The 18,715-nt window shown below is 37.8% G+C and overlaps 1 protein-coding gene across 2 annotated transcripts; it reads left to right on the forward strand.

Annotated features, from left to right (window-relative positions):
• The first annotated feature begins 137 nt into the window (after window positions 1–137).
• Window positions 138–17,468, forward strand: LOC141808872 (interleukin-1 receptor type 1-like). Of its 2 annotated transcripts, none has more exons than XM_074695628.1 (12): window positions 138–296; window positions 9,572–9,640; window positions 9,904–10,156; window positions 10,331–10,523; window positions 10,622–10,793; window positions 12,107–12,169; window positions 12,263–12,395; window positions 12,499–12,653; window positions 13,854–13,997; window positions 15,993–16,160; window positions 16,280–16,539; window positions 16,619–17,468. In XM_074695628.1, exons 1-12 carry the CDS (start codon window positions 287–289, stop codon window positions 16,913–16,915), a joined length of 1,917 nt encoding a protein of 638 aa, XP_074551729.1. In that variant the 5' UTR covers window positions 138–286; the 3' UTR covers window positions 16,916–17,468. The 2 variants fall into 2 exon arrangements, with proteins under 2 accessions (XP_074551729.1, XP_074551730.1); XM_074695629.1 differs by lacking the exon at window positions 138–296 and adding an exon at window positions 2,768–2,897 and having other exon boundaries at window positions 16,619–17,467.
• Window positions 17,469–18,715: the final 1,247 nt, after the last annotated feature.

Consider the following 18,715-nt stretch of genomic DNA (forward strand, 5'->3'; position numbering starts at 1 on the left):
GAATCTGCCTGTGTCTTTAAAACGAGCGCTGTGAGAGCTGTCAAGTCTGTGCACAGTGAGTCATGTGTAGAGAAGAATCCAGGCTGCTCTCCTCCCAGTTATTGCTCAACAGATTTCACACTCAGGCTTTCAAAAGATCCCTGAAAAGGAAATTGCAAAATGAGCCGAAGTCTCCACAAAGAGGAAGTCAAAACTGGAGAAGACTCGTCCTCGCTTTGGGCTAACTTTTTTTTTTTTATCGTAAATAAAAGCAGAAGATGGTTTCACAGGATTTTCATGTGACCTGATGAAGACTGGTGAGTTCTCTGTCCCCTGGAAATGTTTACTGTATGTGCTCTGTGATCCAGATCTGTGGCACCACGTTTACCGTCTGTGACGTAGCCTCAGCGGCACCTGCGCTCTGTTCCAAAATCAGCAGTTAAGTGCCGTGTCAACACAGCTGGATTCTGTTTGAGGGAGCCTTCCTCCTCAAACACTGACGTGCCTTTTTGTTTATCTCTGAATTCAGATTGTCAGAGATTTAAAGACTGATAGTAACCATATCCAAACCTCATGAGTGACCCACATGGTGAGGAGTTGAATCGTGCTGAAGTTAAAGATATTTACACTTTAATGAAGGTTTTTGGGGAGTCTAGAAAAGACACCCCACATATTTTAAAACAATGTGAACATGAAAAATGTGTTTTCACCCTGAAACCTCTGCAAACATGACCAGGTCTTTGGAAAAACCACACAGTGGTCCAGCGTTGACCATGACGGTTACAGACCTTTTCCTCATTGTTCACAGCATCACAGTGATCGAAGGCAACTCGCCTTGTGAGCAATCATGCTTGTTATTAATTAAAACCACAAAACAATGTTGTTTTTCTTTTAACCACGCTGACGTGTCCACTGTCTGTGAGATAAGAGGGAAAAACACATGGATGACACATGTTTGCAGTATTAGATGGAAAAGAGGATGAGGCAAAAACACATTCCTCTCTGGGATTGAAGAACTGGTATGTGCTAATGCTGGGATGTGATTGGTCAGTCATGACAGTATTTTGAGCTCATGGACAAACGTGCTCCTATCAGTGTTATGGACATGAATTTTCTACCTCAAAGTGGTGCCAACTGTGTGCTTTCTGGCAAAACAGCCCAACTTGAAGTTTGTTTTATTGATCCGAATAAAATTGTTTCATCAACAAGCTGCAACTCGTACGTTTTCAAGGCTTTCTCCCCAACTTCCAACCAATGTAAGACAACAACAAACAAGCCTGTCTGTGTGGAGATGCTCAGCTGAGGAAAGGCAAAATAATTCAAGAGAAGGAGATTTCTGATAAAAAAAACAAGGTTACCTCTATTTATTCTATCATATTTCTTCAAATAAACTAATAAAGGAAAAATTGTTATACATTTAAAGAAGTTTTTCTCGCCTTTATGTCTTGTGTCAGTGTATCAACTTGAACAAGGGGTCTGCAATCTTCACCATCATAAGAGCCATTTTGCCTAAGCTCACCGGGATTAAAGTCATTCAGGAGCCACAAAATCTACTTTATCTTCATACAATAGAGTGTAAAAAAATTGTAAAAGTTAAAATTTAGTGAAAAATGGTCTAAACAAGACATTTTGTTGGACCGATTAAATCTGAAATTCATAAAATTTGGAAGAGAAATTGCAACAAATTTTAAAATGTTTCAAAATTTTCCAAAAATGTCAAAATTTTAAAAAGTTTGCAAAAATTTGGAAGTTTTGAAATAAAATAAATATGCAAAATAAATAAATAAATGTGCAAAAACTTCAAAATTTTAAAAGTTAAAGATTTGCAAAAAAAATAATTAATTAATTTAAAAAATCCAAATTTTCAAACATTTTAATTTTTAAAATTTTTAACAAAATTGGAATTTTTTTAGATGAAACAAATTTGTTGATGGTTAAAAAAAATTTGAAATCTCAAAAAAAAGTTTTGAAATTATTTTTTTTTAAAAAACATTTTTTTTTACATTTTAAAAAATTGTGCAAAAAAATGAAATTTCAAAAAAAAAATTAGGAAATTAAAATTTCTAAAAAAAATGCAAAAATTAAAATAAACAAATTATTCCAAAAAAATTGCAAAACTTCAACATTTTAAATGGATCTATTAAGAAAAAATTAAAATCAGTATTTTCTTCCAGATTAGTCATTTGTAGATGTAGTTATCTTCCCAGGGCTGTAAAACTTGAGGTTAGCCACAGGTGCATGGAAAGTTGGTGGGCTGTTGATGTTGTAGGAGGTGAAGTAGAGCGGTGGCAGGCTTTATTGACAGATGGGATGAAGATTTAGTTCAACTAAATGTTAACACAGGATTTTATTTACTGTCAGTGTCTTTAATCATCAATACCCTCTGTAAGAAAAACAACAATTCTTTCAATAATGTTTCTGTAAGGCTACAAGGAGCCACTGCAAAGGAGTCAAAGACCCTTTTTAGGACGATTTGTTGTGAGATGTATGACCTGTTGGACAAACAGCTTCATGGTCTAATGTGGCAGAACGTGTGGTCAGTGTAGGGACGTTACGCGGCCTCTGAGAACGATCAGAGTACGACACGTCTGTAAGCAAAGTCTCATCTCTGTAGGTCACTGTTTGTTGCTGTTTGCTGTTTTGTGAACAGGAAGGTTTTGCTGGTTGTTTAATCGTGTGTTGAAACGCAGAGGAAGAAGAACAGCGATCGCTGAGAGGTGCAATCCAGCGTGCTCTTCCTCCTCTTGAACTTGTTGTTTGTGCATCTGTCCCATGGAGGTGGGACAGAGCGGTTGAGTCATTGGTCGCGCTGCACGCGAGGGTCAGAGGTGAGGTTTCCTCTGCTTGTTCTGCTGCGTCGGGTAAACTCTTCCATACTTCCACTGTCTGTTTGGAGCCTCTGCGTCGCTTTGTCCACGGTGAGTCACGATCCTCTGCTCAGTTCTTTAAAGTTTGATCATTTTTCATGCTCAGATTCTGAGATTTGTATCCTATCATTCAAACTTGTCCTGTGAGAAAACTGAATTTTACTCAAGCATCGGGGAAACGTTGTTTCATGTTTGCAAGTTTAAAGAAGTGTAAACAAAACCACACTTCTTAAACTCAGTTTTTCTTTTCTGTTAATCCAATAAAGATAATTATTTAGACAGCTAAACTCATGCTTTTTTATCCTGTTAACTAACAGCACTTTATCTTAAAATGTAAGATATGAAGGCTAATGTGAAAGCTCTGCAAGTGTTTTCTTTGCAGTAGTATCTGAACACTTAAATGATGCATTTTTTCCAAATCTTGCACAGATTGCTTCTTGCAAACTCTTTAAAGTGACCCCTTTGTGTCGTATAAATAACTGTTTTTCTTCTGCCCTCTATTTCTCTTACATAATTTGGTTAATTGATGTTTGTTAAAGAGTTAGACTTTAAAACTTCATAAAAATGCTGAAAAACATCAGAAACGATAAAGAGAAACGTGTTGTTTCTTGCATTAGATTTGGTAATACTACAACTAGGTACAACAAGCAAGACTATTCTGATTGTAAAAACACAAATCACTCCTTAAATCAATATATCTAAGTCTTGAAATGTGGAAAGAGCTACACGTTTAACTTTTTCAGATCTATCTATTTTATTTGCAAAGTGGAGATGGGTTTTTCAGACCTATGGCTGAAAATTCTGCAAATTCAATCCCTCAAAAAAACGCCATAAAACCTCAATAATGATTTTGTTTTATCAGTTTGAACAGATTTATACAAACAGCAGTGACTTGGATAGCCACCAGGTCAGGAAATTAAGCTTTTTTTAATTCTCAGATTAACGTGCAGGACGCTGTAGGTGCGTGCTGCTTGTTTCTAATAGTCTGTGCAGAGTAAACAGACCTGCCGGTAATCATGGAGTGTCTTTCCACAAAATTAAAAAAGAATCAACATTTCTCTTCCTGAGGGATGGATTTCTGTCACAAACAGCATTGTCTTCAGTGTGACACATCTCCGTCTGTAAGGGAAGTCACAATCCCGTGCTGCTATGAAAAGGGTAACTCCCGTTTTTTTCCCTTTTTTATACATGAGTCATAAAGTTAAATAACCTGCAACACTTTGCAATAATTTAATCGTAAAACTCAGCAGTTAAGACGCACTTTCATTTCCTCTGGAAGCATCGAATTGCAAGGCAAAGCAGTTCTGTAGCATCACTTAAAAACAGCCTCTCTCCTTTATTTAGTCATTATCCTGCATTAAATGAACAATTTTAACTGTTTAAAGTCTTTACTGTCAAATAAATAAATCAGGTGAAGTGATGGTTTGACTGAAAAGACTCAAAGAAAAGAAGAAACCAATGAAGGTTGTTAGTGAGACTTGGGGAAATTAGTGCAGACTGCAGATGTTTACCCTGATTTATGCCATAAAAAGCAAAATTCAAAGGATTTTTTAAGCCCAAATACAGGATGTGTGTCCATCATTCAGGGCTTGCTAAAAACGAAAAGGAGTGTAGAATTCTTTGTTTTTTACAGAATTAAAATAGAGCACATGGTTTATTTTCTGCAAATTTTCAAAGACATGACAATCAAAGTGATATTGCTTTTTTTTATTCCTGCTTTCTTTTTAGACATGCTGCTAATATCGCTTGAGACTTAAGAAACTGATGAGAACACCAGTTTTCTTCAGATTTTGGTGTGGACAAATGGTCTCTAAATGCCAGTCATTTAAAAATGGTGGTATTTTGACCCGCCTTAACCCCTTAGATTTCAGCCTTAACCCCTGAGGGTTAAGGCTGAAACTTGTCATCACTATGGGAATGATCCCTGGATTCATCCTGCTTCTTAGGAAATGCATGTCCACTGCTGTTTCTTTACACATCCGGTACTGCCTGGTTCTTCATCATTAGAGATGTTTTCTCAGGCATGGATAAAAATAAAGTGGTTTCAAGAGCCTGAGAATCAGGGCTCCTCGTGGGGCTCAGCGTATTTGCAGCCAGCAAAGAGAATCTCATCTGATGTTTTCTAAATCTGGTCCAAAAGAGACTTGATCATTGTGATTGCGTTACACTGAACAAGCTGCTGCTTGCACACTTTTCTGCAGACATGCTTGGAAGGACACGGTTTCAGTTCGCTATTGTCATCTAAGATCACATCCTCTTCCCTTCAAGAACATGTTTTTGCTTTGCTGACAAAATGGATATCAACTTAAAAACACTGGATGCGATTTCCCGTAAAGCTAAGATCATCTCAGTGCAAACAAGTTCACCACATTGATTTTCAGGTCACACACTCTGTTCGTTTCAAGACAATGTGAAAGCACATCAGTCACAAGATTACTCAGTGTGTTGCTTGGAGTCAGCATTTATCGGCACGTTATCAGACGATATTGGCTGAAAATGAAATATCGTCCAACACGCCAATATCCTCCAATACAGTTAACCTATAAAATAATGAGCTGCTGCAAAGAATTGTGCGGTCTTGACAGAGCCCACTTATTCATTTGTTTTCAGATTAAGGACTAAGGCTGCAAATTTTATTTGCACTTTAGATGTTGTTTGCACAGTGCAGAGGGAGTCGTCACATATTCGGCTCCTTTTTTAAGTTAAAAAGTTACATGCAGGGATCAATTGGTTGGGTGAAGGTCTGACAGCCAGCCACTGATGCTTTTTGCTCTGAGACCTAAAACTCAGGAAACTTTATTGGTTGTTTAAGTTAAAACATTAAGATTTTATTGTTACACAGGTATTGTTCAATGATTTTCAATTAAATAAGATTGGAACATTGAAGGTATATGTTGTCAGTTAAAAAAAAAAAAAAAATCGGTATCGGCACAAAAAATCGGTAGCTGACCAACAATTAAACAGTTAACCATTTAGTTTAATTAGGCTTTAATTGCTGAACAGTTGCACTTCTCACATACTCCCTGTGAACAGAGGTTATGTTTATTTACTATATCAACTGTAAAATTGGCCACATTTGCCCTGGCTGTGGGTATTGTTATGATTGTCTCAGGGAGACCATCATCCAGGTTTTAAGTCTGAAAGCAACTTTAATAAATAACCTGCAGTTCAAGTATTTTTCTTGTTTTGCATAAGAAATGAATATGACATAACAGGTGCGATCAAGAGTATGCACTATAATACTGTAAGCTACTTCCAGGACAGAAGAGAGAGGATGATCTCTGAAAAAATTTGGGCGGAAAAAACATCAGAGTCAATAATCGGCTAAATGAGTTTTAAAATATCAGCAAAACAGATATTGGCTACAAAGAACATCCAATATCCTGCCTCCGTAATCAGCGTGTTTCCAGCTCCAGTGCCAAATTGGCTGCTGTTCTGTGCTGTTTATTACCTTTGACTCGTTGTTGGTGATTGTTATGACTCGTAATTGATTTTACAGCTCATAACAAGCTCCACAAAGAGGTCAGTGTTACGCTATGGGAACCTTTAAAGGACACAAAGATGGATGTGATAAAACTACTAATTTACACATTTTATAGCTGATGAAATCAGCAGTAACAGTACGTCTGTTACTGCTGTGTCATGTTCCTCTCATCAGTTAATCACGGCTGGAGTTTGCATCTAACGATGAGCCACACTGAGACCACAGTTACCAGCTGTTCAGGACAACTCACTGCTCCACTGTTTTACACCTTGTGCTCCTTATACCCAGTTATAACTTTACAAAAAGATTTCTGAGATAGTTTTTATGGTCAGTACTCTCTGAACTCTTCTAAACGGGGGTGGAGCAGTTCGCTCGTCCAGACCTTGAGTCTGTGTCGTAACAGATTTCCCACAAACAGATGGACAAAGTTCGCCTCAGTGAGCACATTTGTAGGACAACACACCTCTTCACGGAAAATAAACAGACATGAAGTTCAGTCCGTTAAACACGTTTCCTAACAGCTCCTGCCTGGTCATCACGAAGCTGTAAATCATTCTTCATTATCCTCATGTGGGGCAAATGGGAATAATTGTGAAATAGACGACAGGGAAATATTGAAAGTACTTTGGCTTGAAATTCCCATCCCTAATTGGCAGGGTGTCCCAGCTTAACATCCTGTTATTAGGGGTAGATTCATTTAACTGCTAACTCAATATACATGCTTGATATGTGGCACATAAGCAGACAACTAAAAATGCCCTGAGTGAAATAATCAAAAAATATTATGAAAGTCAAGTATCCCTAAAATTATTTTGGATATTTTGCTAATTATTTTTTGATATATTTTTTGCTTATGAGATGTCTTTTTTTTTTTCTTTTTTTTTTACATTTTTGCAATTGTATTGAAATTTCAAATTAAAAAAAAATATGTTGCAATTTTTTGAATGAAATTTCAAAAACTGAAATTAAATTGAATTTAATGATAAGTATTAATAATATAGCTCAAATTTTGAAATTTTTAAAGTTGCAAAATTTTTCAAAAAAAAAAAAACCTATCAAATTTTTAAAATGAAATTTCTTATATTTGCATACGTTTTATTTCTTTATTTCAAAAACTGAAATATTTCTGAAATTCAAAGAAATTTCAATAGTTTCAAAAATCTGCAATCTCAAAAATTAGCAAAAGGTTAGAAATTTCAAAAATTTGCAAAACTTAAAAAAAACTCAAAATATTTGCAAAAAGTTCAGAAAATGCTGAAATTTCAAATTTTTAAAAATTGTTGTAAATTATTTTAATTTCAAAATTATCTGTAAATTTGTCAAACTTTTGAAATTTGATCAATTTTTATTTTTTACTTAATTTTATCTTTTAATTTTTCAGCAGGGTTTTGAAATTTCAATTTAATTGTGATTTTTAGTAATATTTTGCAATTTTTTATTTTTTGCAATTTATTCGAATTTCCAATTCTTTTTTTTTTTTTTGCAAATTTATTCAAATTTTTTAAAAAAAACGAAGACATCAAATGTTCAATTTTATCAATTTGAACAGCTTTCTTTTAGATAATTATCGGTGGATATTTCTATGTTAACAACTTTATACACTTGATAGTCTTTATCGTGACAATAAAGTAGATTTTGTGGCTACTAAATGACTTTGATTCAGCTGAGCTAAGGCGAAACGGCTCCTATAAAAGGAAAGGTTGCAGACCCCTTGGGATCTCAAAGGTTTGACGACATTTTTCTGCACTCACATGATCAAGGTTCCAGAAATCACCAATGTTTTGAGAGTAAATCTATCAGAGTTCAAAGATCTGGTATCATGACAACACTGAGGAAAGATTCCTAAAGTGTGGTTTAGGCACAAATCAATGTGAAAGTTCTCCTTTGGTGACTGTCCATGCTCACTTTGCAGTTTTTTTATGAAGCTAAACAAACTGTGCTGTCTAGGTGTAGACTGTCACGTCTTTTAGATCAGAAACTCATGATAAAGTACTGGCCCTTGACATATCAGCCTCTCTTTCCTAAAATAACAGTCTCTAAAGAAACAAACTTGATGTATTTAAAGGGAGATAAGTCAGTGCTGCAGCCACAAGGTTAAAGAAGCAGTGGTGGTTATATAAAGCTACAAAGAAGCTGGCAGGATGACCCCTTTCCCCCTCGTCTTTTAACTCTTTCCTGTCAGGAAGCTGTACATCCGTCTGCTCCTGTCTGAGCTCCACTTTACTGTTTCCAGTAATACCTACCGGGATAGTCATGATAAGCTTCTGTAAAGTGATATATCTAGATGACTATCTGCTTGTGGAGTACAGTCATTGCACGGCCTTGCATCATCAATCTGTATTTCAATTAAACTTGTTGTAAATCATCCTGTTTTGAACAAACGGAGAGAAAGTTGTCTGAATCACTGCTCTGTCAGTAACACATTGTTGGTCTCACAGTAAAGACGCTGATATGAGATGGAAATCTCACTCTTTCTCCTGACAGTTTACAACTCACAACCTCCATGAGGCTCTTGAGAGCAGAGTAGGTTGACCCGGGAGTGCTCTTCCCACGCTGCTATCTGCTCAGACATGTCCCAGGGCTTAACTCTGCTGCCTGAGTACATCCAGATTCAGAGTTTAAGTTTAAGCTAAGAGAAATGGTGGAGTTTGTTTTTAGATTCAGATTTTCCTTTGGTACAGTCTGTAAATATCCACTCGAACATAAACACACTTCAGCTGGAAAACTAAAGAATTGTGCCCTGGAAACCTGCCACAAACTTGCACAACTCAGACAACACAAACTGTTGTGGTTGTATAATTGTTACACACACACAGCAGATCAGTTTCCCTGAGGATTCATTCATGCTTTTCGCGAAAAAAAACTTGCTGACGTCAAGCGGTGTTAAGGAATGCTTGGCCTCCTTCCAGTTCTAAAGCCAAATGCAGTGTTTTATCAAAGGCTTCACCACAAGTGACTCCTGAATAACCAGAAGGTTTGTCATTCATGTGGGAGGGAGAAAGGTAGAGGGCAGCGCAGGGAGAGAAACAGGCTCACACGTTTGGAGACTTTAGGAAGTGTTGAGCTTGATTTAGGAGGAAATAAAACTGTTTTGCTAAGTCCTATGTGTTTTCGACCTCCTGTGATTCGTGACTGACACTGAACAGTGATGTTCCAGTAAGATACTGGCTGATGCTGCAGTTTTTTAACCCAGGTTTGTTGCACTATTTGACTCAAAGTGTTTTTTCTGCGTGTGTTTCAGCCATGGGCCTGAGTTCAGCACTGAGAAGTCTCCTGTTTTTCCTCGGGACATGTTCAGGATTTCTACAAGGTGAGCTGCTGCCTCAAAGTCCGATGTTTTAACCATGCTTCTTTTGAATGCAGCTGTTGATCAAATTTCAACATCCACCTCCAGTCTGTATAAAATAATGTTGTCACCATCTTGTGGCCAATGGTGGAATTGCAGATACTTGTCTTTGAAGTTGTTAAGAGTTTCTGACAGACAAGGACTCAAAATTCACAGGGACAAAGTCTTGAACTCAGTTGATGAATAACTCTTTTTTTTTTTGCATTGTTCCTTTTTTTTTTTTTCAGAGAACTGTACCGACTACAAACTCCAGTTTGAGCGGGTTTTCTCCGTACCTGGGGACGTAGCTATGCTGAATAGCACCCTGGTGTCACCGGATGTCTTCAACTTTACGAGTGTGCCGTACAACATCACCTGGTACGACGCAAAAACAGGTCAAGAAATCAACAACCAGACCAGCCGGATCCTGGTGCAGGGAGAGACTTTGTGGATTCTGAAGGTGACACCGGAGGATGATGGAGACTACGTGACCATCCTGAGGTATGGGGACAGATTAATGCAACACTTAAACTGAATGTTGAACTGAATGTGTTCTACTTTGGCGACACCTTGTGGCCAGTGCATGCATCTTATCTTAAACAATCTACAGGAAACTGACTTTCTTGGGTGAGATGTAGGAGTAAAAGTATCCCACCATCCTTAATCTCCTTTCAGGACTCCGTCTTGCTGCTACATGCAGGCCACCAAGCTGGTTGTGGATGCACCAGTTGCAGGAGACTGTGGGAGGCCACAGAAAGCTCTTCAAAGTCTTACAAAGGGAGTCACTGACTTTCTGTCCTGCCCTCTTCTGGACCACATCAACAAACTGAAAAGCTACGACGTCAGCCCTTCCATCCAGTGGTACAGAGTGAGTTCTGGGACAGTTTTTTATTCATTCATTCACAGATCTTTTGATTTTATCTTTCTACTTTCTTTCTAAAAACATGCTTTATCTCTTCCTCCCAGGGTTGTGAACCCATAGAATACGGGTCAGGAAAGTATACCTACTGGACTATGACCAAACTAAAGATTGATAAGGTGGATTTCCAAAACAACGGCCCCTACACCTGCACTCTGACCTTTACTCTTGGTGGGGTTACAGGATCCATGTCAGAGACTATTGATGCATGGGTCAGAGGTGAGAACAGAGAGCTTTCTAAATCAACTTTACTATAAGCATCAGAAAGAGCAGGGGCCTGCAACCTTTACTTTCATAGGAGCCATGTTGCCTCAGCTCACCTGGATTAAAGTCAATCCGAGCAACAAAATCCACTTTATCTTTTAAGTGAAGACAAAAGGATGTATAAAAGTCTATACATAGTTGAAATCTAGTGAAGAATAATCTAACAAGATTTTTTTGAATTCATAAAATTGTAAATATGATGTCTTGTTTTTGTTTTTGTTTTTTTAAATTGCAAAATTTTCAAAAAGAACTTGAGATTTAAAAATATAGAAAAAAAATGAAAAATAGAAAAAAAAAATTAAAAATGACAAAAATTGTAATGTCATAAACTTACAAAAGATTCAAAAATGTTGGAAATTAAAAATATAGGAATATATTCAACAATCTTTCTTCTTTTCAAAAATTTACCAATAAATCTTTAAAAAATGTGGAATTTCAGAAATTTGCAAAAATTTTTACAAAATTGTTGGAATTTCAGAATTTCACAAAAGTTTTTACTTATTTTCAAAAATTTGCTTGTTAATTTTAAATCAAATGTTATAAATTTGCATAAATGTAAAAAAAAAAAAAAGAAAAGAAATGTCAACAGTTAGAATTTAATCATTGTTTTTAATTTTAAAACTTTTGAAATAATACTTGAATTTGAATACATGTATCAATTTTATTGCTCATCTCATTTTTGTTGTTGTTGTTTGCTAATGTCTTTCTACATATCATGCATGTATTTTAAGCTGGCATGCTGTCAGTTGAATGAATTCATCCACACAGAATTAAAATGTTTTTTTTTTAATTTAAAAAAAGTTTAGTGAAAATTTATCTAAATTTTTGTCAATTTTTTTAAATTTGAAATGTTTAAAAACTTGCAAAAATTGCAACAATTTGGACATTTTTAAAGTTGCAGAACTTTCAAAAAAAGCATCACAATTTTAGATTTTCCCAAAATATTAAAGAGGTTTGTAACTTAATGAATTTCTTCCAGATTAGTCTTTTTGTAGATGTAGTTATCTTCCCAGGGCTGTAAAACTTGAGGTTAGCCACAGGTGCATGGTGGTTGGTTGGTTGTGTCTTTAATCACCAACACCCTCTATGAGAAAAATCAAAATTCTTTATTTCAATAACATTTTTTAAAGCTTCAAGAAGCCACTGCAGAGGAGTCAAAGAGCCACAGGTTGCAGACCCTTGCACTAGGGGGAAGCACAGGATTGAGGGCAAAGAGTAACAGCGGTGATATTGAAACCATGACGTGACTCTTCCATCTTCCTTTTCAGAAGAGTACAGTTTGGCTCCACAGGTGCATGAACCAGCGAATGAGTCGATCAAGGTGGCTCTTGGTGAGTCTCTCCAGGAGATTAATTAGGGCTAAAAGGTTTATGAAAGTATTTTTCTTAAGAATAATTTATGCTGTTGTTTCTGCGGGTGTTTAGGCTCCACTTTTAGAAAGCGGTGCCTGGTGTTTGTGCCCGGTGTTGGGAAACCCACAGATGATATCATGTGGGTGGCAAAAAATAACTTCATCAGGAATGAAAACTCCTCTCATCGCATCTACCTGTCAAAACGGTTAGCATCTCTACTGCTCCTCTTTTTTGTTTTGGATAGAGTTACACAGTATCAAGAATGTTTTTTTTGCACACTTATTTTTCCTCATGTCTGTTTTCTTCAGAGAGTGGAGCCAGGATGTGTCTCCTCAGGGTGTGTGGTTTGAGCAGCTGCTGACATTCTCTGAGCTAAAGGAGGAGGATCTCAACTTCAACTACACGTGTAAAGTGTACAGCTTCAGACGCAGTCCTGAGGCATACTTCACTCTGATACTAGAAGGTACGAAACAAAGAGAAGCTTTTAGTTATCTGTGCACTACATGGAGTTTCTCAGGAGATGGAGTGATTCAGCTCTTATTACATTTTCTTCAAGAGTTACTCTCATTAAAACAGTGATCAAAAGTGGCATCAGGCAGACAGATGACCAGTAGAGGGAGTAAGTTGACAGCTTCTTCAAGAAAAGTCAAACTGGTACAGTCTTAGGGTCACTGCTAAAACTTTCTCTTTGTTTCTGTGGACCATGAACAATAAGTTCAGTTTGTCTGAGTTAAGCACGAGGAAATCTGAGTAGATCTGAGTGTCATCTGTATAGCTGTGGTAGGACACATACAGCTGCATACAAGCTAGCCTGATGGAAGCATGTAGAAATTGAACAATAGGGGTCCCGGGATTGACCCCTGGGGAATCCCACAGGTCATTGACGTTTAGTCTGAGACACATTTACCCAGTTTTCTAACCTCTGTAATGAGATCACATGATCAAATGTGTTTAATACCAAAAATCCCTGGATGTCCTACTGATGTAGGAAAATTTTTCAGTATGCAACGAACCACTCTACCTACATACTGTTTCCCACAATGCATGGCGCTAATGCTGTTTGTCTATGCAGGTGGCAGGTTTTGGTGAATTACCGCCATCTACTGGAATGAGTCGGCATTATAACTACAATACAACAACACTAAGTAAAATGATGTGAAGAAACACCAGTAAATCTTGTCACTTTCAGTCATAACAGAGGTGTTTACTTCTAAAAATTCACCTAAGCCCATATTAAAAACTAATTCACTTTTTAAACCATACGTGGTATATACAGTGTTTTTTTTCCATCAGCTGTAAAAAATAAAAATCCCTTTGAGATTTATTTTCAGTAAACAATATAACTTTTGGCGTGAGATTATAAATCAAGTCTGATGATTCTTTGTGATATGATTTACAAAATAACTTAAAGGCCGAGATCTGCCCATAGATTGTTTTGTACATTTATAATAAAGGGAAAACAAAACATCACCTGTAGCTCCGCTTCTGAAACCGGAAACCAGAGTAGTAGACTGCAAAACAGACCCAGCAGAACAGTCATACTACATACTACAAGCAAAAGCAGTAGATAATATGTGCTCACTGCTGTTTGTAAAACAGCTTGAGACCACAGGAAAGAGTCCATAAGCTGTTTTTCTGATCTCTGTGATGTTTGTCTCTACAGACCCCAACATCGTGCTACCTATCGGACTCACGCTGGGAAGTGTGATGGTTCTCTTCATCAGCAGCGTCATCATCTACTACCTTTTCAAAGTTGACATTGTGCTGGAGTTCAGGAGAGCGTTTCCAATCCTCTATCCAAACAAAGGTAAGATTTCACAACAGGTGTGTCACCATGTGTCCTGTATAGGCCTGGGGCGATGATGTGATTTGAATTTTTCTTTGTGGACGATTTCAAAAAAGAAAAATTTTGGTTTTTATCCCCCAATATTGCGCACCTTTTAAACCGCAGAAAGCGTTTTGACAAACACATATTCCCTAAGGTCCGTATCAAAAGCAGTTCAAACCCCTGTTACTCTGTTTTCAATCGGTCAGTTTTCAGGAGTTTGATTAAGATGTTTGACTAAAACATTTATGAAGCCAGGACCCTTTAAGGTTCACCTGCAGGTCATTAATGATGTGACTAACGCGTAAAAACTGCTGCTCTTTAAAGATAATATTCTGATCATTTTTAGATTTAGATAGTGGAGGAATATACATCAGTTTTTCTCAGAGCATCCCCACTCTACCGAAGAAAATCCCCTCTTTTCGATGATATGTCTGGATCATGATTTGTGAAAATAGACTGCGGGGAGTCCTGTCTTTCTCTGTAACTTCTTCTATTCCACCAACTCAACCCTCCGTTAGTATAAACTCATCTGCTGATGAGCAGAGCAGCATAACGAACCTGTAACGAGGTGCGCTCTGACAGGCAGGGGCGGACCCAACTTTTTAGACTGGGGTGCCCCGACCAGGGCGCTGACTCATGCATTGAGGCATGGATTTTGTGAGCCCACACTAAAATAAATAGCTTTTTTTTTCACTCATTTCTTTGTGTTAAAATTACAGGATGGACAGGCTACAGCTTTAACAAAAAATAAAAATTGACAGAAATAAAGCATTTTTTTTTGTTTTCTTTTTAAAAAACATTTAATTGTAGAGTATAACTGAACAGTGCTGTAGTGTATAAGTCTGCCTCCTGTAAAACTACAAACTACAAAACTACAAACCTGTATATCAACACATCCATATTTCAAGTTATTAAATACTAAAACATCATCAGTTTTTCTTATTCTGATGAGAATATTTACCACCAACCAAGCAAAGGTCTGTATAAACCGCAGTTAACAGCACTGGTGCTCGGAAAACAATATTACAGTAGAACATAGCAGTAGCCTTAAAAAGTGTTAGTGTCAAACCCAAGCCCCGGTGGAAAAACCCACAGTGATGCTTGACCTTTGTTCTCAGATATATAGTATCTACCCACGCTGACATCATAACTGACTAACTTTCCCACTAGACTTCACACCTTGCCTGCAAGTGTCAACAGTAGGCTCAAACAAGCGAAACACACAAACCACAAGACTGCTAACAGTAAACACAACTGAAAATCATCGACTGAGGAGCCTCAGGATGGTTACAGTAGTAGTCTATTCAAGAGTATAAAGCCTTAAAAGACAATAAAGTAGATATTATACAGTGTAACAACCTAAAAGCCTCTGAATATGACTGAATAAACAGAAAAAAACAGTCAGCAATTAAAAGAAAAGACAACCACATCCTGCCCCTGTTGTTAGCTGTATTCGGAAAACTGGGACAGGAACATCAAAACAAAGAGCACTTAGCAACAGAAACGAAGACTTTCACAGAATATCTTGATCTAATTCAGGAATTTGGGTCATTATGTCGTAGTTAGATTGCTGAATCTAAATTTTTTGTCTTTCTTGTTACACAAAAATGAACGTCAGCTGTGTGTCGATATCAGGCAAATGCCTCATACAGTGGGGAAAATAAGTATTGAAAGCATCAACTTTTTTTCTCATCGTACTTAATTCTACATCATCATTATTTATGGACCTGAACGTTGAGATTTCTTTTCATGTGTGGATTATCTGAGTTAATACCAATGTCTGGTAGAAATTTTGTTTGAATTGTAATTACGTGTTCAACACTTATTTTCCCCACAATAAGAAGTTATAAAGGCTTAAGGTTGTCTTCTACTGATTTAAGTAGAAATCAGTGCGACTTGTTTTTAATTAAAATTATGCTGAAAAAGTGTTCAGTTTGTGAACTTTTACCACAGACTTTCTTTATCTGGTTCCAGACTTGGATGGAAAGCTGTACGACGCTTACGTGGCGTATCCACAGCCCCGCGCCGCTGGATTCAGCAAGGAAGTGGAGGAGTTTGCCCTCCACACGCTGCCTCAAGTGCTGGAAAAAGCTTGTGGCTACAAACTTTTCATAGCAGGACGTGACTGTCTGCCCGGGGAGGGTGAGTCACTTCCACGGCGGGGACTGGACTGTGGTCCTGTTTCACTCTGCTGACCGAATATCCAAGCACGCGCTCAGACTCAATGCACTGACCCTCTCATGCTCTGTCTTCTCCTGCAGCCATCGTGGACTCAGTGGAGGCAAACTTACAAGCCAGTCGCAAAGTCCTTCTGCTCTACACGGCCTCCACTTTCATCAGCAAAAGACACACAAGCAGCACAAGCAGCAACAATAACAACGTCTCTAAGAGCAGTGATCCCAAAACCACAGATGACAGCAGCATGAACTATGAGAGCGATAAAGAGGACTATCCAGACCCACGGCAGCAGATGGAGTGTGTTTCAGCGATGCACAGGACTCTCTTGGAGGGATCTTTGAAGGTGAGAAACACCCATGATCACACTGATAGTGAAGTTTCACCATAGCCTTTTCACTCACCTGAGTTCTTCTTCTTCGCAGGTGGTTCTCGTGGAGCTGGAGAAGATCAGCCCGGCTCAGCTCGCCCTCTTCCCAGAGTCGGTGCGCCAGCTCCGGAAAAAACAGGGCGCTGTGTGCTTGTGGAAGAGCCCTAGGAGGAAGCAGAAGTCGGGGATGTGTATTAGGAGGAGAGAGGATGAAGAGAAAGGTGGAGAAGACACACAGCTGTCTCCATCCCTCTCCCCCAGCGCCAGGTTTTGGAAGGAGATGAGGTATCATATGCCGGTGAGAGGGAAACGGGCGATGTTCCCCGAGAAAACGGTCCTGCTGAACTTATGATTCACAAACTGAGTTGCCACAATCAGCCGTGAATTCAACATGAGCAACAAACACCTTTTGTTGTTCACCTGGAATTAACATTTTCATTTCAAAAATCACTCCTGAAGAGATTCAAGGAAAGTTTGGCTCCAAAGGATAAACATTTTTAATTTTCTCTCACAGGTTGAGACAGATGTGGACAAAAACAGACTCTTGAATCAAATTATCCTGTTTATAATGTAATATAGGTTTCTGCTTCTAGGAGCTCATCATGTACATATGTATAGTTAAGATGTAAATATGTAAATAAATAAGCCTCAATGTGTAAAAAGTAAAGCAATCAAGACAAGAAACTAAAAGAAGCAACAAGTAAAACTAAAGTGTTGATGCTTTTTCTTGTGTCTGATTTATTTCCTGCAACACGTTTATAAAAAACTCCAAATCGTGGGCGTCTATTCACTCTTAGAAGTCTCCTCACAAGCAACAAGTGAAGATTACCGCTGGAGGAAAACACATTTTCTTTCACATACTGGATGTTTAAAGGTGAGGAAAACTTCTGGTAAAAATCAGGCTTCCAGTAAAGTTTCATTTCCTCTTGACTGTCTTTTATATAGGCTAAATAATTTTCTTAATAAGTGGGATTTTTTTCAGTTTCCTCTTTCCTCTTTCCTTAGTATCAGGATTTTTTGTTTAACAATTTTAAACTGTGATATTTTTGTTCAAAAACTCTTTTATTTGTTCAAACTGAATTCCTTTATTTTAGTTTTTGCTTATGACTGGGTTAGACAAAAGTTGGGATGTCAGATATCCTCAATAAATATTTAAAACTAACTCAAATATGATGTACGTTATTGGGAGAAAATATAGCTCCTGATACAGTCTGTAGATATCACCATCATCATCTAGGGATGGGTTCTGAATTAGGTTCTTTTACAGGTACCATCTGAATTCAGTCAAAAGTACTGGGTACCGATTTACCTAAAATCGAAAGGTACCATGTTTAGGTACCCAAATGCATCCTTGTGACTGTGAGGGAGTGGAAGAGTTGGCCAACACAGCATTGCAAGGTTATATATTGAAAAATAAATAAGTTAAAAAGAAAAAAAAAGATTTTGTTATGAAACAATTGATATTTTTTACCACATAAACACAAAACATAGCGAAAATTGGTACCATTGAGTATCTGTATCGATTACCAGGTACCAGGCATCGGTACCGTATCATTTCAAATGTGAAAGGTACCCATCCCTGTCATTATCATTCAACTCATATTTCATCTTCCACGGCACTGACGCTCGGTACCTGGCAATCGGTGTCGGTACTCAACAGTACCAATTTTCGGTACTTTTGTGTGTTTATGTGGTCAAAAATAAAAAGTTGTGAAATAATAAAATCTCAAAGTTTTTCAGTTTAACGAATTTGTTCGTCTGTATATAAACTTGTAATGCTGTGTTCATGTCCAGCACGGAAAATCGCCTACTCTTCCACTCTCTTAAGCCATGTTTCCACCAAGCAGACCGGTTGAGTTTGTCCCGGGGGCCCGGGGCGCATTTAGCGGCGTTTCCACTGACGTATTCCGGGACAGATCCCCAAATAACTGAGACTAGCCGTCCCACTTTTTGGGACCCTTTCATATGGGTGCCAGACTGAACCGATCCACTCTTGGCTGGTGGAGCTACAACACTGCAGACCGTTGATTGGTCAAAAGAATCGTCACTTACTCCGACAGCGGCACACAGTTTTATCTGAAACAAAGCTTTATTGCACTTTGTGGTTCGCATTTTCTTCTCCGTTGGGTTTATTAGTGGGGTAAACTGTGCT

The sequence above is a fragment of the Halichoeres trimaculatus genome, unplaced genomic scaffold (assembly GCF_033239565.1).
Source record: "Halichoeres trimaculatus isolate MK-OKI-2021-1 unplaced genomic scaffold, fHalTri1.1 fHalTri1_scaffold_19, whole genome shotgun sequence".
Classification (NCBI taxonomy): Eukaryota; Metazoa; Chordata; class Actinopteri; order Labriformes; family Labridae; genus Halichoeres; species Halichoeres trimaculatus.

Bases quoted from the DNA above. Each gene is read 5' to 3' on its own strand.
- LOC141808872 (XM_074695628.1), top strand. The intron at 9,641-9,903 runs GTGAGCTGCTGC...TTTTTTTTTCAG, and splicing joins ATGTTCAGGATTTCTACAAG to AGAACTGTACCGACTACAAA. The intron at 12,170-12,262 runs GTGAGTCTCTCC...GCGGGTGTTTAG, and splicing joins GTCGATCAAGGTGGCTCTTG to GCTCCACTTTTAGAAAGCGG.